At 40.5% G+C, this 26815-nt stretch overlaps 3 protein-coding genes across 4 annotated transcripts; all 3 read right to left on the reverse strand.

The window, feature by feature from the left end:
- Positions 1-8044: 8044 nt before the first annotated feature.
- Positions 8045-10055, reverse strand: snrpd2 (small nuclear ribonucleoprotein D2 polypeptide). The gene is made up of 3 exons (XM_042063862.1): positions 9899-10055; positions 9101-9280; positions 8045-8426 (listed from the first exon to the last, which is right to left on the reverse strand). Coding segments are annotated over exons 1-3 (357 nt in total). The 5' UTR covers positions 9901-10055; the 3' UTR covers positions 8045-8251.
- Positions 10056-15224: 5169 nt separating this feature from the next.
- foxg1c (forkhead box G1c) lies at positions 15225-17390 on the reverse strand. Its single transcript, XM_042063857.1, has one exon. It carries the CDS (start codon positions 17164-17166, stop codon positions 15913-15915), a length of 1254 nt encoding a protein of 417 aa, XP_041919791.1. The 5' UTR covers positions 17167-17390; the 3' UTR covers positions 15225-15912.
- Positions 17391-18088: 698 nt separating this feature from the next.
- On the reverse strand, positions 18089-25985 carry LOC121683972 (DNA-directed RNA polymerase II subunit RPB9). Of its 2 annotated transcripts, XM_042063860.1 has the most exons (7): positions 25793-25985; positions 25352-25406; positions 24693-24766; positions 23343-23417; positions 21542-21593; positions 19432-20429; positions 19290-19335 (listed from the first exon to the last, which is right to left on the reverse strand). In XM_042063860.1, the coding sequence occupies exons 1-6, from the start codon at positions 25852-25854 to the stop codon at positions 20367-20369; spliced, it is 381 nt and encodes a 126-aa protein (XP_041919794.1). In that variant the 5' UTR covers positions 25855-25985; the 3' UTR covers positions 19290-19335; positions 19432-20366. The 2 variants fall into 2 exon arrangements, with proteins under 2 accessions (XP_041919793.1, XP_041919794.1); XM_042063859.1 differs by lacking the exons at positions 21542-21593; positions 23343-23417; positions 24693-24766; positions 25352-25406; positions 25793-25985 and adding exons at positions 18089-18596; positions 18906-19024 and having other exon boundaries at positions 19140-19335; positions 19432-20366.
- Positions 25986-26815: the final 830 nt, after the last annotated feature.

A 26815-nucleotide genomic window follows, 5' to 3' on the forward strand; every position in this document is an offset into this window, starting at 1 on the left:
CACTGGAGAATCTTCAAGGAATTTTGAATGGAGCCCAAAGGAGCTGACAGGGACCACGGCTCTCTGACCCCTTTCGAAGCAAAACTAGAGAGGCGATCTCACGCCAAGACGTTTTGAGCACACTGAGACAAGTTAGTTTATTAACACTTCAACAAACAATGCAGAACTATGTTTTGTGCATGTTTATTGAAAATAATACTACGTTTTCTGACTGTCAGTGCAAAGGGGATGAATCCTGTGTATGGCTCTGCTTAGTATTATGTAAGTGCACCCTCTACTGGCCTTCTGAAGGGCATGCACACGTTTTGCTCACCACAAGATGGCGACCAATGATCACAATAAATCTCCTTATTTTTTTAATTTATTTGAACACTTTTCATTTTATTCAAATTCCTTCTGCAAGGAATTAAGCATGGGATTTGTGTCCCTTGTAGACACAAATAATATTTGCATTATCCTTAGACTACCCTTGCAGAATTAGTCTAATTTGACAGCTAAATATTTTTTTAAACACGTTTCAACATATTGTGTTTAAAAAATATTTAGCAGGCAAATCAGACAAATTTTGCATTAAATCCCAGTTCTTTACGGTTGCATTTATATGAAAGTATATCAGTGTATATATAGAACTGAATTAGGTTGTTAAAAAGGGTAAAAATTAAAATAAGAATAACTAAAAAGGGCTATTTAGGAACAAGCTGAGGAAAATATGTTCACATAATGTTTTACTTTTATTTATTTTATATACAATCATTAATTATTAGTGTCATGCAAACTCTAGCAAGGACTGTCACCAAAGCTGATTATATGGAGCTCGCCCTGATTTTGAGAGAAGCGGCTAGATCCGCATTCCCTCATGTGGTCGCTGACCCCTGTACATATGAGTTTAAAGCTATACAGGTGCATCTCAAAGAAATTGAATATCATGGAATAGTTCATTTTTTCCCGTAATTTATTTCAAAAAGTGAGGCTGTCATATATTCTAGATTCATTATACATAAAATTAAATATTTCAAGCCATTTTTGTTGAGGTGTTATGGAAGCCAGGTTGCTTTGATAGTGACCTTCTTCTATCTGCTATATTGTTGGGTCTGGTGTCTCTCATTTTCCTTTGACAGCACCCCATAAATTCTGTATGGGGTTCAGGTCAGGTCAGTTGACTGGCCAATCAGTCACACCATGATTAGCAAACCATTTAAGTTTGCCACTATGGGCAGGTGCCAAGCCCTGCTAGAAAAGGAAATCAGGATCTCCATAAAGCATCTTCATAAAGCTTGTCAGCAGATGGAAGCATGAATTGCTCTCAAATCTCCTGGTAAACAGCTGCATTGACTGCATGGACTTGACCAAACACAGTCAGGGGCGGACTGGCAATCTGGACGTTCTGGAAAAGTCCATCCAATGGCTGTCGGCCTGGCTCAATGTTTCATCACCAGCTAAGTAGCTAGTGTCTAGCTATCCAAATAAATGGTTCACTTAGGCCTATCAGTAGGCTATGTCTATTCTATCATTGTCATTCATAAAACTAGCAACATTTGTGCCATTGCATTTTGAATATGCAGGATGCAAGAAGAATATGAGGGATGCAAAGAAGAATGGAAAGGCTACAGTGTCACCATGGCTGCCAACTCTCGCAACTGACAAATATCTCACTACCTCATGCCACACATACCTTTTTTCACGTCAACCTTTCACCTTTGGTTTCTTCAAAGTAGCTCTAGCCTATATTTGATTTGACAACGAGATCTGTGCATAAATGCAGGTAAGCAGGCCTGTAGTCAGCTATAAGGTCACCAAAGTTTTTAAGAGCTAAAAATAAGATTAAAAACTAAATGCTCACCTGGACAAACAAAACGCAGTTGAAAACATCCATGTGGTAAGTGCATTCTTAATTCAGTTAGAATGGGTTACCAGTATCAGTGTCTGCTGTGTGTGTGTGTGTGTGTGTGTGTGTGTGTGTGTGTGCGTGCGTGATGGCAAAATCTGCCCCAAAACACACTTTTTGCATGCCATTGCTACCATTAACGTGGAACATGGGCTATAACTAAGTAAAGAAAGGGAAATGCACTTGCTTCTACAAACATGTTGGTACAAAATGTAGTTTCTGTATGCTACATGTTTTCTCCATTGTCAACATGAGTTAAGTATATGGTGATGTTCATGGTTGGTATATGTTTTTCATTTAGTTAAGCAGTTAAATGTGGTAGGTCTGAATGGGATAATTAAATGTTGATGTGAGGCAGACAGAAAATGGCCTAGTCTTTAATATTTCTGTCTGTCTCAAAGTGTATTAAGATGGTTTATTTAGCCACCAGAATTTGAAATTTTTTCAGTCCGACCTGATGATTTTAAGGGTCTAGGTCCGGGTGCGCTCATGTGTGCTATTCATGGGTTTCATCAGGTCCCTTTCCACAGGTGTATTAATCAAGCACCATGCAGTCTGCATTGATAATCAAGATGCTTGATTTTATACACCTGTGGAAAGGGACCCAATGAAACCCATGAATAGGTACCATGCACACCCACCATCTGTTCCAACCATGGAGGTATGGTTCCAACGCGCACCCCTAACAGAAAATAGTTCCAACGTCCCTGCCTCTAGCAGGCTGCACATGCATGTTTGGTGGTAATGGCGCTTAGATTTGTGATGCCTTTGCACAATACAGACATGTTGCTGCCTCATTATTGAATGATGAAGAAGGAGTCGCATTGTCTACTTGTGTAGATGTTTGCTTATGTTTATAGTTAGGTAACAATTACCACATATTTACAAGGAATAGCTCTGCTGGTTCCCTAATGGTAAGATATTTTGGTTGGCTGACCCACAGCAGTGCTAACTAATGCAATTTGTACATACATGCAAAGTTGGTCTATGAGTTGCTTTATATGTATGTGCAATGTCTTTTTGTCTTATAAAAAACAGATACTGATAGACCCCCATTTATATGGTGTCCATGTTTGTTTAGGCTACTTGAATGAAGGCACAAGGCAAAATAATGATCCTTAATGAATAATGCAATATTTTTGATATTGTGAGACTATATCATGATAGACAGCTAATGTGTGTGTGTGTGTGTGAATGGTAGTGGGCCTTTTTTCAACCACAATCCATCCCTGAACTCAGTGGACCAACACCAGCAGATGACATGGCACCCTAAATCATCACTGTAATGACTGAAAGGCAAAAATTATTTTCACCTGAAAAGAGGACTTCGGACCACTGAGCAATGATCCAGTTCTTTTCATCTTTAGCCCAGCTAAGATGCTGCTAATGTTGTCTCTGGTTCAAGAGTAGCTTGGCACTAGGAATGCAACTTATAGCCATTAATGGCTTATGATGCACTGACTCCAGCCTCTGTTCATTTCTTGTGAAGTTCCCCCAAGTTCTTGAAACAGCTTTGCTTGACAATCCTCTCAAGGCTGAGGTCATCCCTGTTGCTTGTGCACTTTTTCAATTTTTCCCTTCTAGTCTACTTTCCATTAATATGCTTTGATACTGCACTTTGTGAACAACCTACCTTTTCAGCAATGCCCTGCTGTGGCTTGACCCCTTGGGATGTCAATGGGCCCGAGTTTGGCAGCGATATAGGTAGCTACGTCAAGGTGGAGACTCTGAAATGGGAAAGACCTCTCTGGTAAATTGAAATTGAATAAACCAATGACATGCAGCCAGTGTTAAATTTGGATCTATGTACCTAACTTTTATTAATTAACTTCAGTCTGACTCTGCCCACTTTGTGCGTCTGACTTCGCATTGGCCACAGTTCGCATGCACTGTCAGAAAAATACGCTGTCAAACTCACACCCAATAGATAACTTCTGGACAACTGTCAAGTCAGCAGTCTTTCCCATGATTGTAGTTCTGTTTACTGAACCAGGCTGAGAGATAAAAGTATCAGGAAACTGACATTTCTGTAACCTCTTTATTGTATTTTGAGATAGGCTACTGATTGTCGTAATCAAAGATTAAAACAAAGACATGGCTTTCATTTTTTAACTAAATAATGGGAAAAAGTCATTTTTCAACAATATTGTAATTTTTTTTAGATGTACCAGTAGTAACTGAACTATAACCATAGCCTACTATAGACCCTTTCAAGAGAGTTCCATTATCAGCATCATAGTTGGCCCCACAAGACTGCCGTTTTAACATTCCATATGTTATCTTAATGCAGAGGAAGTAGATTGGGGCCCAAATTATTGTTAAAAGGGTCCATACAGTATATCTATGTTTCTTACCCAACCACTTTTTAAATCTAATCATCTTTAATCCTTTAATTGTTAGAAGAACGTTTTTAAGGTATAAAAAAAAAAAAAACCATAGAATGGTATATGGCAAATGGACTTCAATAGGCCTGAATAAAAGACCTGAAAAATTAATATAGTGACCATGTGAAAAGAGAGAATTATACATTTGTGCTTTCACATTTTCTGATCATTGAGTCTAACTGAAATAAAAGAAGTCTGATAGGAAATTTGTGGGCGTCATCTTCTGAGGGAGCGACAAGGCCCAGTGAGAAAAGAGATGCCACATGCCACATCACAGCATTCCTTCGTCACTGTCACCATGCCCCTAGTCAATAGAACACATTCACCTTTTCAAATGTTTAACCCCCTTTTCAAACGAAAGTAAAATGCAAATAAATAAAAGCTTTTGATGACATATAATCATGATTCATGTTAACCTATATATATGCATATATTTGCAAAAAGAACATAGAAAATCAAAGAATTTGATGCACAGCTAAAAGAAAGTTGGGGAAAACATTATTGGATGGCTATGATCTTCGGGGTTTCAGATGGCACTGCATTACAATCAGACCCTAATTCTGTAATGAAAATCATTGCATGGGTGCAGGAAATCTTTTGGTTAACCATTGTACATTACATTACATTTGGCTGACGCTTTTTTAGCCAACGCGACTTACAACATGGTAAAAAGTTTTTAAAGCAATTGTCAACAATTTTAGGACAATTTAAAAAACGGTACAGTACAGTAAGAATAAGTGCATCAGTGAGTGCTGTTTTTAACAATTACGTGTCAGATTAAGACGGCTGGTGAGTGCTAGGATCAGCAAGACTTGTAAGTGCTATGAGAGGAGATGTTCTCTAAAGAGCTGGGTCTATGATTGTCTATGAACACAGTTCCCTCCATATTTAAACATGATCCAATTCAGAAATGCCACTCTAATCTTAGCTCATTTGAAATGGAAAACTGTTGTTAGACCAGTCAAAATAATTTTGGACATCATGGACTTTGGTTCCTTGGGGCTAAAAAGGAGAGACTCTCTAACTTGTCATCAGTGCACAGACCAAATCCAGCATTTATGTATGGGGGGTATATTACTATATGGCCTGGGCAGCTTGCACATCTAGAAAGGCACAGTAGTAAACATGCCCCTCACAACTTTTTTTGAAAGGTGTTACTGACATGATGATGTCAAGATGAACATATAGCCTATTTTTCAAAAGACGATAACATTTCTGTTTTTAACAGTTGATGTGTTGTGTACAACTAAGCCTATTCTTAAACACATTTTGGGTTGAGCCTATTATTTGCAAATAATAGGAGTTTGTTTTGTATTTTATAGTGTCCCAAGTTTTTGGAAATGGACTTGTATAAATTAGCTCATGCATGAACTTTCAGAAATGAAAGAAAAGCATGGAACGATTTGAATCTTGCCTTTTAATAGGCTAGCGGGCGCATAACTTGCCTAATGACTAATATGTTGGAGTAGGCCAGTGTTTCTCAAACTTTTTTTCTGGGGACCCACTTTTTAAAAATGACAGACTATCGCGACCCAACTCGTGACTGTGGTAGTTAACAAACTAGATCAGTGGTTCTCAAACTTTTTCTTTCATTCCCCACTTTGATCAAGGGGGCATTCTCGAGCCCCACCTGTCCCTCATCGCTCTAAGAAAGTGGTAGGTCTAGCTTAAAATTGTCACATTTATTGAAATAATGACAAGTTCTAAATATATCCTCTTCAACAGAGTTAAAATCAGCTGGTGCTGCAGATATAATAATAAATAAATACATAATAACACACATATTTCTGTTTTCCAGCAACATATTAGGAAGCATAGGCCATTTTACAGCATTGTACAATATATTCAATGAAAACATGCTGCATTAAATGGATCCACAATCCAGTCATACTGAGCACTGCTGGTTGGGAAATATTTTTTAAATAAACTTTGCAGGGATGTGATGTAGGCCTACTGTTTAATACATGGGATCACAAGAGTGGCTCCCGAATCAGACGTTTCAGCGATTTCGCTCATAAATCTCAAAGGCCTGCGTACAGCCTTTTGGTCTACCATCTCTTCGCAAAGTGCGGAAAATAGACGCGCTTTTAAGGGCCGGGTTTTGATGAAATTCACCACTCTCACAACAACGTTCAAAATCTCATGTAGGTCGGGACTAACTAAGCTGCCTTGACACGAGCGCTTCCCTATGAATAACACAGTGCGTCCATTGCGCATCGGGTGCTACCTGGGCCCAGGCTACAGATAAAAAAATAAATAAAAAAAAACTCCTGTTTTTCACGTCAGTTCGCGCCCCACCTGGCATGTCTCCGTGACCCAGTTTGAGAAACGCTGGAGTAGGCTATATGAATAAAATGCTGAATAGTGTAACAGGTGATACATCATTTCTTGTAAGAACTTCTACATTGATGTTTCATGTAAAAATTACTCTTGCACTTGGCCTTTTCTTTGGTGGAAATGCCACCCTGCAGCGAAACGGTGATTCCATGTGTGCACGAGAGACTGTGTGTGTGTGTGTGTGTACGGTACAGAGGTGTTAGCAATGCCCTCTGTCACTCCCCGCACATATCCCAGCGGCGCTGACACCCCGATTGCGAACCTGCTTGGAAACAAACTGCGGCAGCTCGGATTTCTTTGGACGATCGATGGCGGGTGCAGCCTCGCAAGGGGCGATGGTGTTTGGTTGCGCGAGGAAAGCAGAGAATTGACGCATGACAGATCGCTATCAAAATCACACTTCCCCTCTTATCGCACCACCGTGCCCGATTGCCTTTTGAATTAAATATACCCTCTTCCTGCCTCTGATCACTCCCTCTGAGATTCTGTGCCAAAAGTTCTTATTTTTGCCTGCTTTCATATGTCCCTTTACTGATGAGGAATGAAATGAAAAGGACGATTGCTAATCCTGCTTTATGCCAACAAAGAGTAAGCGAATATGAGATTACTAACAACAAAGGCTTGTGTTTTGTATTTTACCAGTAGGATTAAGGAACCGGTTTCTTGAAAGCCCAAATAGCACTGGTTCAAATTTACAACAGGGAGGGTGAGATGACATTAAGTTATGCCACATTTCACAGACCAACTCTGACCAGCAGTAAGCAAACCAATCAGATACAACTCTGCAGAAAACTGATGGAAGTTGGAGAGGACGGTGATCTCTGAATGTGAGCTCACACACAGACCTTGCATGTAGTTCCTCTGGCCCAGCCTGCTTCACCTGGTACATATCACCATCACCATTTGTTCTCTCTCCTTCACTTTCATACATGAATATGCTTGTTGGAGGCAGGAAGAGCTGTACTTCTCAATCTTGAGGGGGAGCAAGAAATGACCATAACCAGGCTCCCCTGCACCACCTGATGAAGCAGGCATGAGGAATAAAATGCAGAAATAATTTGATCTATGATTAAAAAAAAAAAAAAAAAAAACAACAATATTCAGGGAGTGAGTGAATGTGTGTGTGTTTATGTATAGGAGAACAGAGGGTGTGAAGTGACAGTCAGCACATCTGGTCTCATCAATAATGCAGGGCCCTTTAAACGGCAGTTTGTCACAGATTGAGCACCGCCGGCTGAAATCAACACTGACACCCTAGCCTACGCCAGGGGAAACAGCCTGTAGAACTTAGGGAGGGAGGGAGGGAGGGAGGGAGGAAGGGAGTGAAAGGGTACCCGTAAAAATTACAAGTGAACATGGTTCTGCTCAACTACTTTATAAAGGGATACTAAGAGGAAGAGAACGTAACCAATTCTTAGAAAAAAAAAGCAGTCACGTCTATCGTCACAATGTTTATTTTATAAAAGTAGTAAACTAAAGTTGCTTCAAAGAAGAATCCACACGGACAAAAACAAAAATCAAGAAATTCACTCCATTAATCAAATAAGTCAAAAGACACAATGATTCTCGAGACTGGTTGGTCGGACCAGTTGTCCACACCAAGACTTGCATTCGTTTGGCCAAACTGGCATGTTACTCTGACAGTCTATTTGCCTGTGATGAGGGGGTTCCTTAGCACGACGATAACAGAATCACCTCTCAGGAACATTTTGGAGATGTAGCGATCCTTATTGACCGGCTTTGACTTCTTCTTTCCTTTTCCGCTCTTAGGCACCTCTGTCCACATCTCCTTTACATTCTCCAGGACCATATTACAGTGCCTGTCCAAACATGAGCAGAAATCACTTTGTGTTACCAGGGTATTATTATTGTGAAATATAAGCCATGTTTACATGGGCATTTTTTCTGTCATTCTGATTTAACTATTCCGAAAGAAAAACAATTGTGCCATCTATTTACATAAGGTACATTCTATTCCGACCAAATGCTTAAAAGCGCTCTAGGATCTTTGATCGGAATAGCTACAGCACTTTCACTGGAGAAGCTGCAGCAGCCTGATTGACCGTATAAATGGCTGTTCAATCGGAGTAAGAACAGAACAAGAACGGAACACACGAATCTGCAGTTTTATTCTGATCAAGGTATTTATATATGTCATTTTTATTCCGATTGAGCCATTTTTCTGATTCTAATCAGATTAAGTGTCCATGTAAACCAGTGTTTCTCAAAGTGTGGTCTGGGGACCACTGGTGGTCTGCAAGCTATCCCAAGTGGTCCGCGAACAGTCGTGGTAAATATACTTTTATAATAGCCTACACATGTGAACAACTAAAGATTATCCATAGTAGAACACCAGCCTATAACATCATAGATTTACTTACATCTCTATGATGAAAGCATATTTCACTTTAAAAACTTTCACTGAATGTACTGTATTTCACAAGGATGTACAGGCCTGACACTGAGATTTAGATTTTTTTAGTAATGATCATACCTGTCGAAAGCCTTAACTCGTCCAAGAAGTTTCTTGTTGTTTCTGCAATTTATGAGGACTTGGGTGTTGTTCTTCACTGACTGTGTAAGCACAGACAAGGGTCCAGTGTTGAATTCCTCCTCCTCGCGTTTCTGGAGCTCCTCTGGAGTCATCTCCGACTTTGGCTTGTTCAACAGACTCCTGTGCAATACGAAATGCGACATAGACACAGTGGTTAAAGTAACGTCAGAGAGGGTTGAAGTGGTTATATAAGTCTTGTGTAAACATATCAAGTGTTCATCTGTTGCAACGAGTCTAAACAGTTTATCAACCCTAGCCTAACCTAGGGTTTAACCAATGTACACGATACCGTTACTTATGTCTTAGTACCATACTGAACGCCACTTCAACTTCATGGTTATGTAGGCCAGCTACAACTTAACCATTTGTTTAACGAGTAACGCTGATGGGCAACACCGTAAACTAGCTGAACAATCTCCAGTAACACTGACTAGCAGGCAATCACGCTGTTGAAACAGCAATAACAAAGACCATAACGAATTCATGGATACCACAGCGACGCAACTACAGTATGCACCACTGTACACACTCAATAAAAGAGAGACATTATGGGATTCTGTTTTGAAACCCACATGTTCATGATATCGTTGAGGCATAACCTAATATGGGACTGGTAGAATAATGTTCATCGTTAGCTTGCTAAATGCTAACTTAGCTGCACTCGCCAGTCAACACGTTTCATCTTCACTACTGCTACATAGTGAATAGCTGTTTAACAAAGTCACGTATAAAACTTACATTGTGTTGTTACTGTCTTCAGTGACTGAAAAATAACACAACTTCACGTTCCTTTTAGCGACTTCTGAATTTCTGTCGATTGCACACCTTCACGTTCATTCAACGCACTGAGCACCGTGTAGCAAAGAATACTTCCGGGTTAACATTTGCGCCAAACAAATCTTTCCGGGTTGCGACCAACTTGAAAGAATAAATAAATAAACATCGAATTATAGCCTATTAATGCGTGCCTATTTCGTGAGCCAGCTGAGAGCCACCGAGGGAACATTTTTCATATCAGAATAATGATAAGTAGCCTACTTCCAAAAATCAATCAAGACCATGCATGAATTGTCAGAAACTTAAGTTTGCAGTTTCTGAATATTGTTGGTAGGCCTAGCCTATGTCCATGTGTGCAAGTAGCCTAAGTCCACGTAGTGTTAAAAAGTTTTGTGTTTAGGATCCGAATGGCCTGAGGAAGAAGACTCCTCCAGTCTTTCTGACTTTGCTATATGTGGATGCATCTACCTAATCTCAGCAGGCTGAACAGTCCATTGTAAGGGTGTAAATTTTTTTTTTTTTAAAGGGGAACTATGCAGTTTTAGCTTAATTTATCGTAACTTATCTTAATTTATCGTAACTTATCTGACTTTTTTTGGGTTGAATGGTGGCCATCTCGCTTCCCCCTACTGTCTGTGAGCAGAAAAAAACAGCCTTGCAACTTTGGTCCGGCAACTCATCAAGCCGGTGGCCTCTGCAAGCCGGCAGCCTCAGAGTCAGAAAGTCTTGCGGTCTCGCGATGTAACAAATTGCTTTACGGCACTACATAGACGCCAGACATCAGCTAGATGAAGGTAGCGATGGGGTTTCTCAGACATTCGTCATGGCAGAGCCGGCGAAAAGAAGCAGAAAGCGAGTAAACTGTTAGGAGGAACAGGGAAAGAGGAAACGGCAGACTGACCGAACGAGGAGTGTCGTAAATACTCTAGGGGTACAATACTCTAAGCTGTAGGGGGAGCTCTGTAGAGAAAACTGAGCAAAAATCGAGATAACAGCAAAGAAATGGCCAAAACTGCATAGCGTGCCTTTAATATGCAGGGTTCCCACGGGTCCTTGAAATCCTTGAAAGTTTGTGAATCTGAAAAAAATAATTCAAGGCCCTTGAAAGTTTTTGAAAAGAGACATAAATAAATGGAGGTCCTTGAAAGTCCTTGAATTTCTTTTGAGGAAAAAAAATCCATACAATTCCGCTTATTAACATGTACACGGCCAGCGTGATTTCTGCGTGTTTCCCGTGTGTAGTGTTTGTTGCCCAAATATTTAATTTAATATTTTGATAAATAAACCGACAGGTTCATGGTAACGAGTTTAACTTGTTTAGGACAAGTTTATTTCAGTTCAGTTTTATGCAAAATACAAACATGAAAAATAGAATAGGCCTGTCATATGACCAAAAATAAAAGAAAACTGTGACAAGGTATCCTTGGTCTGTTGAGGTAACATGATTTAATCATGCCCGCGCTTGAAATTTATTAACACATTACAGTAGGTCTTTGAATTTAAGGATATTGGGCCTGGAAAGTCCTTGAAAGGTCCTTGAATTTGATCTTAACCAAGGTGTGGGAACCCTAAATATGGTTTTGGCCCTTATTCACACTCTTTTAGTGTAAATGTCTTGCAGGGCAGGGAGAGGCACTCTAATGGGACGTTCATCAGAACATCCCACTCTCTGCAGGGCAATGCAATCCCAAACTGTACAATTTACATACCAGGTGATGACGCTTGATGATACCTGTTAGAACACACTCCATAGCTGAAGACTAGAAGGCCTTCAAGATATATGTTGGCACCTTGAATTTCTGCAGCTGACGAAGGAAGTATAGTCTTTGTATTTCTTAGAGTGTGGATGTTGACAGTCCACGTGAGGTGAGGTCCTCAGTGTTTGTTTCCATGGTGTTGAATTATCAAACTGATTTTGCCTGGCTATTAAATTATCTATATTACTTAAGACTTGCCCATTAACTCATTACTAACTTACTACTTGGGCAGGACTCCTAAAAAATGCATATGCCTGATATTTGTGACTTGATATTTGTGACCTTCCAGAATAAAATATCTTTATTCTGATTTAAAAAAATGTTACAACAAAAAGTATTTGATTTATCTGACCCAATATTAAAAGAATACTATTTCAAAATGGGGGTGGGGAGGGGCTTATGGTGGTCGCCCAGGGCGTCATACAAGGTAGGACCGCCACTGAATGCATGCTTCTCACAGATACTCCAAAGGATCTATGAGATGATGCCAGCACGGCCATCAATATTATGATGTGGTGGGACAGCTCAACAAAATGGGCTCTAGATTGATTAAGCAAAGCTGTGTACTTGTGGCTAAAGTTTACTCAGTTAGGATTTTTATAATTAAAAAGTATTCTCAATAATGCAATTAATCTCTCTGCAACCAAACCCTGATTCTAACCTATATCTCATATAACCATACCCCATTGGTCCCAAGACATTTGATTAAAGTACAGAGCACAATGACTTCAGTAACATGCAAGATGGTTTCTACACTTCCTTCCAGAGTAGTGGATACTGACACATTAGGGTAAAGAGAAAGCCCAAGCCTAAGCCTAAACAGGTAGCTCTTTGTTATGCACTCGGTGTGTTGGGGAATGGGAGAGGCGGTCAGACAAGTGAGGGGCAAAGCGTGTGTGTCAGAGAGACAAAGATGTGTATCTGTGTGCTGCTTAAGACTCCAGGGATTGGCTTACTGGCGAGCGCCAGGCAGGCGCCCGAGAGAGTGCCGCCTCGCCCGTGTGATTTCACAGGGTGGCGGTTTCTGCCGAGGATAATCGCGCCCACCGTGCGCTGGCTCGGGAGGGGAACACAAATTTTGGAATGACTTTACAAAGCTGAGGAGGACTGTCAGGCTGAAATGAAAGATCCCCTCCTCCTCTCCGGATTAGACCAGTGATACAGCACAAGTTGGACCCCTTTCAAACAACTCCTTTTCTTTTACAGACGCTGCCCTTTTGAATGCCTATGAACATTCCCCCCAGACATGGAAAGCTGAGCATGATTGTAACCACTATATGCAGTATGAGCTTGTTAAGCACCAATACCTTGCAGCTAGGCATGTGCATGTGTGTGTATGTGTGTGGTCTGGCTACAGGGCCTTAGAGCACAACTGTCAGCCTCAGGACCTCTGTGAAGCGGCACATGTTAAACTTCGGAGTCAATAGCTTTGATTTATCTTTCTTCCTTGGGTTATACAGTCTGCGGGGTGAGTGACAGAGGTGTGGGTTATTCACATCATCTGTCAGAGACGGGATGTTATTTATTACAGAAATTAACAGAAAACTATCATATGCCGCCGCTGCAGGGCAGAATGAGTTTTTTAACTCTTCCTTTACTTTTCCAAGCTTCTTATCTTGTGCACTGACTAACAGTGTAATCCAAGTGCTCAGAACAGGAGTCATAAAGGTTTTGTGACACTCTGCAGTTTACCAGAAGCATTGTATACTTGATGTTTGATGTACGTGTTCTGACCACATTCTGCAAAAGACAAGATTATGCCCTAATAGAGTAATCTTTTGTTTCAGTGAGACACGGCTCCAGAATCCTGTTCCAATGTCCTCAAAGAGACATTTGCACATCTGTGTTCTTTCTTCTTGGTGTTGATGTCTTACAAGAGCCCAGCAGAAGGTGAGGGAAAGTTCAGTAAGCAGTGATGTCATGTGTGACTGTAACAGTATAGGCAGATCAATGAGATCACTCACCAACAGACACATACCATCTTTTGCATAGTCTTGGTTCAGCCCCTCCATAGGGAAACTTTTATTGACTGTTTACTTCAAGTACCCAGATTTCAAAATGGAAATGGTAGACAATTGTTATTACTTTGGCCAAATGGTGTTTGTGTGGTTGAATTGTGTAAGTGATATTTGATGCAAGTGAAACCAGTTAGAGAAGGGTTGTTATGGGTGTTTTAGAGCTTCTTTAAAAATGCATTTCTGAGAGCTCATGTTCACTGAAGTGCGAGATTGAGCCTAAGAAAACATTGAACAGGATAACATGCCGAGGTGTCACATGCACACTGTTTGTCCTACTTAGTAAGTAAACAGATGAATAGATCGCTCTCATGCTGTAGAAATAGAAATCATTAATGGCCATTGCCATCATTTTTGAATTGTACGATACTAATTTGGCAGGTATCATTTACTTGGTTAGTAATAGAGTTTCCATTTGGGGATCTGGTGGTGAAAGTCTGCCTTTCTGTCTGATCCCACTGGAGTATACTGTACTCTACTGCATTACCTCCATGATTGTACTCTGGGGACGGTCACAGAAATGACATATCAGTGTCATGACTGGGGACAATTAATTGCTTCGTACATCACATTAACCTATAATTGTTCATGTAGCAATTGGTGGGAATATGTGTGAAGGACTGCAAGAGGGAAAGGGGGAGTGAGAGAGAGAGAGAAAGAGAGGAGAGAGAGAGCACCACCAGCTGCATGCCCTGTGGACTCTTTTGAGTCTGGACTCGTCATATCAGATATCTCTTCATCATCTCTAATATTTATCACGTCAAAAATGGAAAGACATGTCAGGGAAATTATGTTATCTAATTTCAACTCAAAACATGTCACTAACATTTAAAAACACCCTATAGATTTCCTACAGAAATGTGCCTTGAACTTGTTTTTTTTATTGTCATAATGAATTCTTCATGAGGAAAAAATAAGCAAAGTGAAATATGAAAACCTAAACACAAGCAAGAAGAAAAAAAGAATCAGAAAAACTAAATCAGAAATAAACTAAATCAGATCCTCCCTGATGTAGTTTTCAGCAAAGTTTTCCCTGAAAAATGTAATGTGAGCGGTTGCCGAGTTATGAAAACATATTTTATATAACATGATTTTCCTCAAAATTTGTTTCATGTCATTTTTGTCAGACATTCATTGTTGCTATATACACGTATACCTCTACATTAACATATATTTTTCATGAGTTATTTAACATTTACTTTGGTTAAATTAATGTATATATAACTTTTGATCCCCTGAGGGAAATTTGGTCTCTGCATTTACCCTAATCTGTGAATTAGTGAAACACACTCAGCACACAGTGAACACACAGTGAGGTGAAGCACGCACTAATCCCAGCGCAGTGAGCTGCCTGCAACAACGGCGGTGCTCGGGGAGCAGTGAGGGGTTAGGTGCCTTGCTCAAGGGCACTTCAGCCGTGCCTACTGGTCGGGGTTCGAACCGGCAACCCTCCGGTTACAAGTCCGAAGCGCTAACCAGTAGGCCACGGCTGCGACCTTTGAAATGTTTTGCATTTCATTCATCCTACTGGAATACAAGCCAGGTTCAGCACAATAAACTCCATGTTTTTCCAGAGCACTTTATTGTGGTGCCACCTTATAACAATTTTTTTGCACAATACTCTGAATGAGGTTCATTGGGTTACGCAACGTTTTAGTCAATGCCCAATTGCAGAACACTGTACATCTGGGCATTACTGCATAATTAATACTTTAATGACCAATTGGGTATTTGAAACATGTCTCTCATAGTATTTACATAGTTTTATACAGTCCATGAACATAATCAAAGATGTTGAAGATACACAGGCTCTCCATTAACAAGCAGGTATAGGCTAAGATTATGATGCATGCAAACCTATCTCCTGAAAATTTGTGGAATGCATGCACGCACGCACACACACACACACACACACACACACACACACACACACACACACACACACACACACACACAGATTTTCTCCATAACACTGAGTGAGAGTAAGCTGCCAGGACTTACTCTCAACAGTCACTGCATCATAGCATCCTGTTTAATAATGAATTGTGCTTAGATGATAATACCACACATTAAATATTTCAGTTCCATAAAATGACCTTTTTTAAAACACAGAATTTTTAAAAACTTATTATGGTGTTGTCACTTTCCAAGGCAGTAAAATTACCATGTTGGATTATAAAGTGTAGTAGGTGATGACAACATTTTACTGCATGTTGAGAGAGGAGCTGAAAGGAGAAAAATAGTTGGGAAGCTCTGAGCAAAAGCCACTTATGTAATCAGAGGAACTCCTTCCAGACAGAAAAGGCCCGACTGGTGATGGTTTAGGTTGTGAGTGGTCATCTTGAGACCAAGACGTAAAATCGGCCAGGTTTGGAACCTGATGCGAATAAAAGTAACTGGTTTGACCAGAGAGCAGGTTAAAAGAGCATGGTAGAGGCAATGAACAAGGCAAGGAAGACGACGCAAAGGAAGCAGTTGCAGTCATTTGGTGATGTCGGTGTTGTTCTCCCCCTATTCCAAAGCAAGTGTTCTCTTGGGTGGCTGGCAACTGCCTGTCCGAGCTGGGGGGTACAGCCGAAGTTAAGTGCGAGCTGTGAGAGAGCAACGAGGCTGCGTAGTTACTCTGAGATGACCCTAGAAAAGACGTCGAACATGGGTGTGAGTGTGCAGAGTGTTGCAGGGCCAGGAGAGGAGGCACTGGCCAGTAGAAGGATCCCGTGAATGCCAGACCTGCAGCAGAGGCGGACGCCATTCGAGGTCCTCTCTTCATGGCCAGTTTTGCTTTGGACGCAGCCGTTGAACGCCGTCGGAGCTTCCCCGTCGTGCCACCGATGAATACGTCCTCACTGGATGGGTCCAGCATCCAGTAGTTGCCTTTTCCCGGGTCATCATAGTGGCGCGGCACTTTTACGAAGCACTTGTTGAGGCTCAGGTTGTGCCGAATGGAGTTTTGCCACCCTTGCCTATTGTCCCTGTAGTACGGGAAATTGTCCATGATAAATTCATAAATACCATTGAGTGTAAGCCGCCTTCCCGGGCTTTGCCGAATAGCCATCATGATCAAAGCATTATAACTGAAAGGGGGTTTCTCAGGTTTACCATTCCTCCCTCTGTCTCCTTCTCTTTCTGTTTTCACCTCAACTCTGTCAACCGATTTATTCACCCCCTTTCTTTTCTTATCACTGGGTAACAATTTATCAACACGCATTGAGCTGCAGCGTGCCTTACAGTTTTTCTTGTCATCCTTGAAAGTATATTTCCCATCTCGAATAAGTGCACATCTCGTTTTCTGGTCCGTGAAAAACTGTTCTCGGGACAGAGTCTTGATATCTCCAGAGCGCGACGTATCCACGAGGGGACCACGCTCATTCATCAGCATCTCGCTTTGAAATAACAAACTGCTGATGCTGAAAGACGACTTGTGGAGGAGTTTCATTGGCGTTTTCAGTTCGTTCATGGTTATCACTCACTTGTGCATTGGTGGAAGTCGTTTTATGGAGTGATCCAGAAGGATGTTGTTGGAGAGAGTCGCGCGTCCGTGCTTAAAGTTGAGAACGAACGAAACTCCTCATAAGCGCGAGGACTCATCCAATGACAGTAAATGACTATACAGCGCTGTCAATCTCTGTGACAGATCAATGAACTCCGGGGCCCAATTATAACACTTCCGAGGAGCGTGAAACTCTAGCTCACCTGCGCTTTGCCCAAGGGAACGCCTCCCTGGCTCTGCCCTTCCCTTCTGTTTACACAACAGTTTGGCGAAGTGCCCGTCAAAGATGAACGGTTAGAGATGTGTGTGAAGGTGCAAAGTAGTACACCAAAGTACACAGTCGAGAAGGTGAGTAGGTAAACAAACCAAGCCAATGCCATGTGCTAAGTTGACCTGATCCAAACTCAGACATATATGCCTAGAGGCACTTACTTTTCTTTACTGAATTTGACGGGCAAGGCGGCGTTTTATGCACAAAGCGCAGCGCAATGTTTAACTTTTACCGTTTCCCTATATGTTTTCAGTTTGATACGGATGGTGCTATGTTCCTAATACCTAAGACGTTGCAGGTGTTTACTTGCTGGGAATGTATATCCACGCATGGCTTACAGTGTTGAAATATAAGGGTACACATTTCACAAATAATCAGTCATACAGGTTTTACTGGTTGTGTTTCCTTGGTTTAGCGAAAAAGAATGTTGTGCACAACCACGATATCCTTCATTAATGAATAATGGAAACAAGCAGGTTTCAGATTCACTTCAGTCTAATTATTTACATTTATTAATGCATGAAAATTCCACATTAAAATACATTTTAAAATAATGACAATATAATAATAAAAACAACGTCAAAACATTTAGCTAACGTTTAAAGTGTTTGGAAATAAATACACATTATAAACATTTCCATGTAGGCCTACAAACATTTACCCCCCACCCATTGACAAATCGCACAATTTAGAGGTTGGCGTTCTTAGAGAACAGAACATGTGTCGGCAATGCATAAATAAAATATGTCAGTATAATGGTCTTCAAACAGATACAAATGGTAGCTGTTCTTTATGTATTATCAAATGTGCAGAGCTAACAAAAGTTACTCACCACATCGACTTGATGGAAACACTGAACAATGCAGTGTTTCAACCCGCCACCACTCACCCATAGTCTTGTCAATGAAAATATTTAGATAAACAAACATTAGAGAATGTCAGTAGACTTATTACCTATCAGACCTGAGGCGTTGTATTTCAGAATAAAGTTTATTTCCGGGGCACTCAGTACTCGCCAAGTCCCTGTGCCCCAAAATGGTGTAATTGGAGATCAAGAAGCCCTGTAACACCCCATCCTGTAGCAGGCGTTTGACGGATGACAAAGCTGCAGAAGTAGGAACATCATCTGAAAAGAGAGAGCAAACTTCATGTTGTCATGATCAGGAGGAGAGCCCGATGGCAAAATAAACAAATCATTGCAACGGCCGTCTTTGGGTTAGGTTTAGGCAATGGGGCTGCATGGGGAGAAATTATTTGCTAATTAATTGTTGTTGTGATAATGTCCTATTTCGCCATAATTTACATAAGGGGTTAATACAGCCATCAGACATTTGTAATCTTGGTGACGTCGCAATTATTGGGGTTTCTATAATATTCTAAATGGGATAGGCTACAATATAAAATCGGACTCATTTTTTTTTGTTTTTTTTCTTACCGTTAAAATTGCCCATGAACGCGATCCCAACAGAGTCCAGGTTATGTCCTTTGCTGTGCGCCCCAACGATGCCCCATCCGCGTCCCTCATATAGCATCCCATTTTGCCCGACTAAGAAGCTGCAAAAGTTCCACAAAAGCAACCTTTAGTAGGCTAATACATTTCGTTACAATTAAAGCAAGACGAGTCAGGGATTCGATTAAGAAAAAGTAGGCTACTAGGCTACGACCTAACCTGTAACCGATGTCATCAAAGTCTCTATCCCTCACGTGCATCTTCTGTATACGGATTACTTGTTCCATACAATCCTGTGCAGTAGCACAATTCCGGATTGTCGTGTGGTGGATGACCACTCTCTTGGCAGGTTCACTCATTTCTTTTTTACTCCGGGCGTCCATGGCTCCCCAGTCAGATCGAGAGGTTATATTCACTGGAGGAAGGAAACTGCAATTTTATTTACGTCCTTTGTATGAGTTTACCTATAACTGCAAGACCAAGGACTACTTAGATCTAGCTATAATCTTACCTTCCTGCCTTTCGAACGGACAGTATCCAGATCGTCTTGTATCTTCTTTGTCCATGTTTACATGTAACATCGCCTCTCCAAATGTGTTTTAATCGTTTGGTAAATAAGCCACCATCTCGTCACTATAGGCATTGCAGTCACGCGATTACGGAACAAGGGTTTACTCAATGCTCAGATACGGAGTACTGTCTCTCTCCGCGTACTTTCCCATGTCACACCATACCACTGATCGCACGGACGGAAAACTGTGCGTTGCACAATAAAAGTGAAACAATATAGCAGCAAAAGACTTCACTATATTTAGGACAATTTTGTACTCCCATATACACAAACACGGAAGTATTTTTTTTTAAAAGAAGACTCACACCCATTATGGTGGTGACCAGTCGATGCTTGTTTGGATTCATTAAGTGATGAGAAATCAAATGAATCACATACATCTCAAAACAAGAATTTGTTTGCATATATTGTTCCACATAAAAGGCCTTTTTATATCATGAGCATTGTTGGGAAGCAACATAATACCCTTAATCATAAAGCACATCACAAACAAAAAATAATCAACATATTCACAACATTTGAAAAAAAAAAAAAAAAAAAAATGAAAATGAGAGCAAAACATTTTTTTTCCATTTGGATTTAATTTCTGTTTGTAAAAAAAGGCTAAAAAATACCTACAACAAATATGGACAAAGCCTGGGCTGCTGCTGACATTAGAGAATTTTCTAGCGATAGTAAAAAAGAAAAATCCACCCTGATACAAGCTGGAATAAACAGTTCTTCACAAGCGCCTGATTCAGGCGCAACAGTTCTCACAACAATTCTCACACTTTTTGGACAGTATGACAAAAGTCCTGTTAAGTCACTGATGTCGGCAGGGTGAGAGATCGAAATGCCAAATGTGGCAGTAGCAGTGGAACTTCCTCTTCCCTTTTTCATTCTGTCCAGCGATGTCCACAGTGGGGGGCCGTGCACACGTAGTACAGACGCATGGCATCCTGAGATAAAGATTTAGCATGTTACACTCTGGAAATGTCCAAGACAGTATGCACTATACACCCAGAAATACACCATCATGCCCATGTCATCCTTTTTAGCATTAATAACTAGCTTCTATGCCAGTAACGTCAATATTACCAAGATTTTAAAAAAAGAATAAAATATTAGACTATTTTAAATATATGATTATACAAAGCCCCTGAAAATGCAATCCATAGGAAAAAAACAACACATATAGACATTATATTTATGTGTTGCATTTTTTTGCAGAATATATTTCTTTCTCCAAAGTGACAAAAATAGGTGGGAGGCCTCACAATTTCCAATACATATGCTATTTCACACATTAAGTTATTTTGTACACATTGTATGCATTCAAAGCCAGAAAAAGAAAAAGAACATTATGTGAACAACATGTGAAATCTTGTTGCAGTGTTTCTGGACTGGAGTGGCCAGTAGTATGTGTTGGTGCCTGCATCAATGGCTTACATGTTGTCTGGTTATGTTGCTAATCGAATCAATCAACGGCAACCAAAGTTAAGCAATGGCTTCTTAGAAGCAAGGGAACCGATCATGGGAGTGGAGGGAGGGTGGATCCAGAACACCAGACACCTTCTGGGGGTGTTCAGGGTCTAATTCAACAAGACGGCCAAGAAAAATGGTACCCGCTTGAAAACCCCAGCGAAATGCTCATGAAGGTTTCTCTGATGGTGATATTTTTTGTTCCCCTGCTTTGGTTCTTTCTCTGGGCAATTAGGCTACTAAATTTGCTTAGAGCCCGCATCAACGGTGCATAAGCACTTGCTTGTGAAGCGTACTTGTTGTGCATGAAGGCTGCTTTGTTGGTGATTTTTTGTGTTTGCAGCTTTGGTTGTTGATTAGTCACTGTGGGAAATCCCTTATACAGTCCTTGCCTGTCCCTCATTTAATCTCCACTCTTAACCCCATAATTATTAACTCTCCAATATGATACTCATCACTCAGTCCTTATAATAATAATAGTGACAATTAACTTTTATTTATATATCTACCTATACCATGATATATGCATATGTCCCATCTGTTATCTCCTGAATTTAAGAGTTATGGAGGAAGTGACAGTGATCTTTACCTCAGCCTTCATGCTGTGTGACTGGAAGAACACTGCCTCCTTGTGGCCACATCTGAAAACACAAGGAAATTATTAAACACAAGCCCAGGGGGGTATTCCAGAAAGGAGGTTTAACAAACACTGAGATAAAACTTAACCTCTGGGTTGTCTGAACCCGTGGCGACTAAACCCGAGCTGTCGGTTCCAAAACACCGGTTTCTAATTAGTTCAATCAACCCCGTGTTAGTTATCCAAGAGTTGTGCGCGTTCATGGCAAACTTATAAAGAGAGTCAAAACCATGAGTGAAAACAGAGCAGCAATTTCTCCTCGAGGCTTACGAGGAGGAGAAAACTGTAATAACAAAAAAGAGCAATACTTGAGCGTCTGCCAAGGAACGAGATCTTGCTTGACAGAGAATAACCCAACTGACAGTGTAAATGCGTAAGTTTAGGATAGCCTATTAATGTCAAATGCACAATATATTAAATAATTCAGTGGACATTACGTATTGACTGCTTTGAATGATGCTTTCTTAAACTAGCCTATTGTCACTGATTGAGTGGGTCATAGACTCCTTGTGCAGCCCAAATGTCATTTCTATTTTGCGGGTTCTGCTGTGGGCCAAGTTAAACCTTTTTGCGCTCCAGCATCGGAATCAGGGTAAGCTGCATTCAGGGTAGGTTACCCATCAAGTTCTCCTGTAATTGCACATGTTGCACAAGTTAGAGCCTATACATTAATTAGCCTGTAGTGGATCTGATAATATTCCCATAATGTATAGGCCTAACGCACCCTGTTGAAATGTGTTGCCCAAATTAGATTCCCGGTAGATCCTGGCATCGTGTAGCCCAGTGGTTCTCAAACTGGGGGTAAGGACCCCCAAGGGGGTCGCCAAAAATATTGGAGGGGTCGCATCCAAAAATAGAAGTGGCCTATACATTAGACCTACTTGTACATGTATGCGGTGGAAACCTATTGACATAATTTGCCTCGTTTATGGATGACGCTTTAATGGGCACTTGCATTCCATCCATGGAGGCGATGATGTTAGGAAAGCATGGAATAGTGTGTGTGTGGTGTCTGGTGAGCCACGGACAATTGTCCACCATGGTGTAGGCTACATTAATGATTTATTTTATTCTATACTACTCTAATTGATCCACGATAACGTTAGAAATGTATGGATGAAGACTGTTTTTTAAATATATTAAGGATTCCGCTGAAAAACGGTAGCGCTCTCGCAAAAACTCGTTTGGAAAAGAAAGGACATCATGTTGTGGTCTTATCACCCTCTCACGGTGAATAGCACGGATGATTTGTGCTTCTATGTCAATCGGACCTTCCTCAAAAGGTGTGACAAGTGTCAAAACAGTGGCTGGTGCACTTAAATAACCGACATAACCTGAACAAAAACCTACCCCCTACCAGTTTATATTCAGAGCCTATGTTACCATAGTGACTTACATAGCCTGATCATTTTGGAACTGAAATCCCAGGTTAACCGCTTACTCTAGGTTAACATACCCAGTTAAGCCAGTACACCTGCTTTCTGGAATACCTCCCAGTTTTGCATGAGAGCATCTCACATGTTTAGGAGGAAATTCAGACCTGCCTTAAATGGCAAAAGCAGAAAACCACCACCATGAACAGGGGAAATTCCAAATGCTGATCTGCTTTAGCGTTTAGTCAAATGCACCAAGGCATAAAAGGGTGCAATACTTGTCTGCAGAGTAACCCTTTGTACTGGGTACTACAAAGGGTCAGTGAGAGCACATCACTGGAGAGACTGTGATGGTGGCAGACGAGGAGATGGTCACTCACTTGGGACATGGGTGGTCCTCTGTCCGAGGCAGTGTTGGATCCTGGGATACATCTGCAATGATCTGCGTCAACTCACTGAAAAGTAGACACAAGAAAACATTCAATCCCTTAGATCAGCCATCACCAAATGGCGGACCGCGGTCCGAGTCCGGACAGTGACGTGGTCCTATCCGGACCCAGACCATAATAGCCTAATTTAGATTTTCACGTAAGATGTCAAAGCTGCACTAAATGTTTCGTTGGTTAGGATAACAGCATTTACTTCAGGAGCTTCAGGAACCATAATTTCGCTTGCTGCTACTCAGCCAGTGAAATCTGTGAATTCTGATAAAGTCGAGTCAGTGAGTAAAGTAGCCTACAGTGAGAACAGAGCTTTATATAACGATATGGGGGCAATACCACGCAAAACTGTCACGTCCGTAACACACGTAACTAAATATGGATGTGACAGTTTTGCGCGGAATTGCCCTGGACCTCTTCTATATATTCTGAGACAGGCGATTTTAAGCGCCAATTTAAAGCACCTCTACTAGACAAAGCATATATTTTGAGCAAGCATAGGGTAGGCTAGGCCCATTCAACAGTGAACTGAGACCACAGAATATTTTACGATTTAAGAAGGCAATATGATTGATCCACCACAATCTAGTTAAGCCTACATGCATTCACTGCCCAACAACGTGATATTCCTGGGTTTCCAGGATTTCGGTTCAACATAAAAAAATAAATAAAATAAATAAATAAACTTGCTGATTAATGGGTTCAAGGAACCAGCTGTGGAATATCCATCCTTGTCTCAGCTCAAATTTTATTTTAAGTTCACGTTAAGATCTTAAAAATAGCCACGGATACACGGATAGTTTTTCTCCCCAATTAGGCTACTCTTATCTTTCCTTATTTCTCCTCATTTCGAATGTTGCCTTTTAGGCTACTTATTTTATTTCACATTAAACATTAGGCCTAGGCCTACAATCTTCTATTTCTTGCATTTCCCCTTGGGGATCAATAAAGTATCTATCTATCTACAACTAGGCTCCATTCATCCATCCTAATATTATACATACATACATACATATACATAGCCTAAACACGCACGTTAAACATTATGATGCTCCGGACCTTTGCTTGAGGAAATTTTCCGTAACTGGACCTCGCTGAAGATTAATTGAATACCCCTGCCTTAGATGTTACACGAGTAAGTCTGCTTACAACATTGTAAAAAGGTCACAGTGACACTGTAAGGGGAAGTGGGCGTTTTCATTACTTTTATGACCAAATGAATACATTGTTATTGCTCCCTCAGACTAACTAAATTGCTGGCATTGACTGACTACATGAGCACACACTTACTCAACCTCGTGGGTGATCTTGTTGACGTAAATGCAGCTATTGTCTGCCTCCTGCTGGTAATCACAGTTCCTGCACTGAGGACATGAATGACAGAAGACATTTTCAGTGCACAACATAACACGCTCAGGTATTACAGTCAAGAACTCTAGTTATTGTATAAAACCCTCAACACACATGTCCTTCTGTACAGAACACAGAATATATCCCTCAACATTTGGGATTAATTGAGACAGATCAGATCTTAACACTGACACTGGAATGATGAATGGACTAAACACACATACACATAATGTACAGGACTTGACTTGCTGTTACCATCATGGTGTCACAAGTTCTCAATACCTTGTTGACTACCGGATATTTAATTCACAAGTGTTTGTGTGTGTGTGTGTGTGTGTGTGGGCTGTGTGTTAATATTACATGCACACTTTGCTTGTCCAAGTCTTTATTCGAGCATCTAAACTAGCCTACATTGTTTTTTTTCTTAAATGCCTCTTCAAAAAGGAGACAATGAATGGTTTACTAAATGCATGTTTAACATGCTAAAACAAAAGTCAGGTATTTTAAATAGAGGCTGCACATTGATATAGGCTGGTGTCTAACACCCAAAAACCTGTGGTACGTATCAGTAACAACAAAGTAGGTGTCAGGTGACTTACTGCATATAACAGGATGCGATTCTCCTTGTCCTCTTTTGGATATAACATGTTATTGCTGTAAAACAAACAAACAAACAAACAAACAACAAAAACACAGGTCATATGATCAGATGTTTGAAGCTAAATGCGTAAGACCTAGAGTTCAGTAGTAGGGTACAGTAGCAAGACTAGCCTACATCCTGTACTTGTCTCTCCAGCAAACATTTCATGGCATCGTCTGAAGGTCTTGTCTACTGTGTGTGGCTTCCACTTTGCAGACAAGCCATCATCGGTAGAAATACAATTTAAAAGTTAATTTACAGACCACCGGCATACCGACTCTCCTTTACCTATATTGAAACATTTTAGAACGACTGGAAAACACAAATAAAAGTCTAGGTAACGTTAAGTAGGAGGCAAGGCAAGTAGCAGTTTACAACGCATATGCTTGAGTATCCTTACCATTCCTGACAGAAACGAATACCGACAAACCCCGGTTCATACGTGCCACCTTCTAGATCCATTTTTATAGAATACTTCAGACAGCTACCCAGATAACGTCAGTAGTATTCTATTTATTGAAGTTATCTTTCTGAAAGATAAACACTGGAGTCCCACAGCCTTCTTGCCTGCTACTTCCGATGCAACCATAGATTTGAACAAAGCATGCGCAGTATCATTTGAATAGCTTGTACAGAACGATTGGTTTAAGTGGCGCCCCCATGATGTGGAGGACGAAATAGCATCATTCACTTTGTTTTATTCCCTCTAATTAGCAGCAAACACAAACTCATTACTCATACAGTACTCTCCAGAATTATTGGCACCTCTGCTAAAGTTGACTAAAAACTGGTATGAAAAATAATCTGTTGGTGATTTATTGTAATCTCACAATTAAAAAAAAAAGGAAAAATCCAATTTTAAAAGGAAGCAAATTTATTTTGAGAAGAAGGAAACTCTCATGAAGAATGGTGCTCACAATTATTGGCACCCCTGAAAAATCTTATATACAAAACCTAACAGAAGCATTTTCATATCTAATTTCAATTTATTTAGGTTAATCAGAGTGTCTGTGAACTTTCAGAAGTAGTCAATGACTTTCTTTTTCACTAAGGTATGAAAATAAAGTGACACAGAGGCTAAATCCTTTAGTCATTTTTCAACATAAGAAAGACAAGAGAATACACTAAATTTAAATAAAAAGAAAGTGTGTTGACATTTGTAAGTCAGGGAATGTCTGTACAAGGTACTTTGTTGAAAATGCCTATATTTACAATTAAAACAATGATTAAATGGTTCTAATCCACTGGAAATGTGACAAACATGCTTGGACAAAGATCCAAGGTTATCTTGCCCCCACATACAGTATGGAGGATGGTAAGATAGGCAACAAATTCAATAAGAACCACTATTGGAGAGTTACAGACAAAGGTGTCATATTGGAGTCACTAAGTCCCCCCAAAAATCTTCAAAAGTGACCTCATT

The sequence above is a fragment of the Alosa sapidissima genome, chromosome 15 (assembly GCF_018492685.1).
Source record: "Alosa sapidissima isolate fAloSap1 chromosome 15, fAloSap1.pri, whole genome shotgun sequence".
In the NCBI taxonomy this organism is placed as follows: Eukaryota; Metazoa; Chordata; class Actinopteri; order Clupeiformes; family Clupeidae; genus Alosa; species Alosa sapidissima.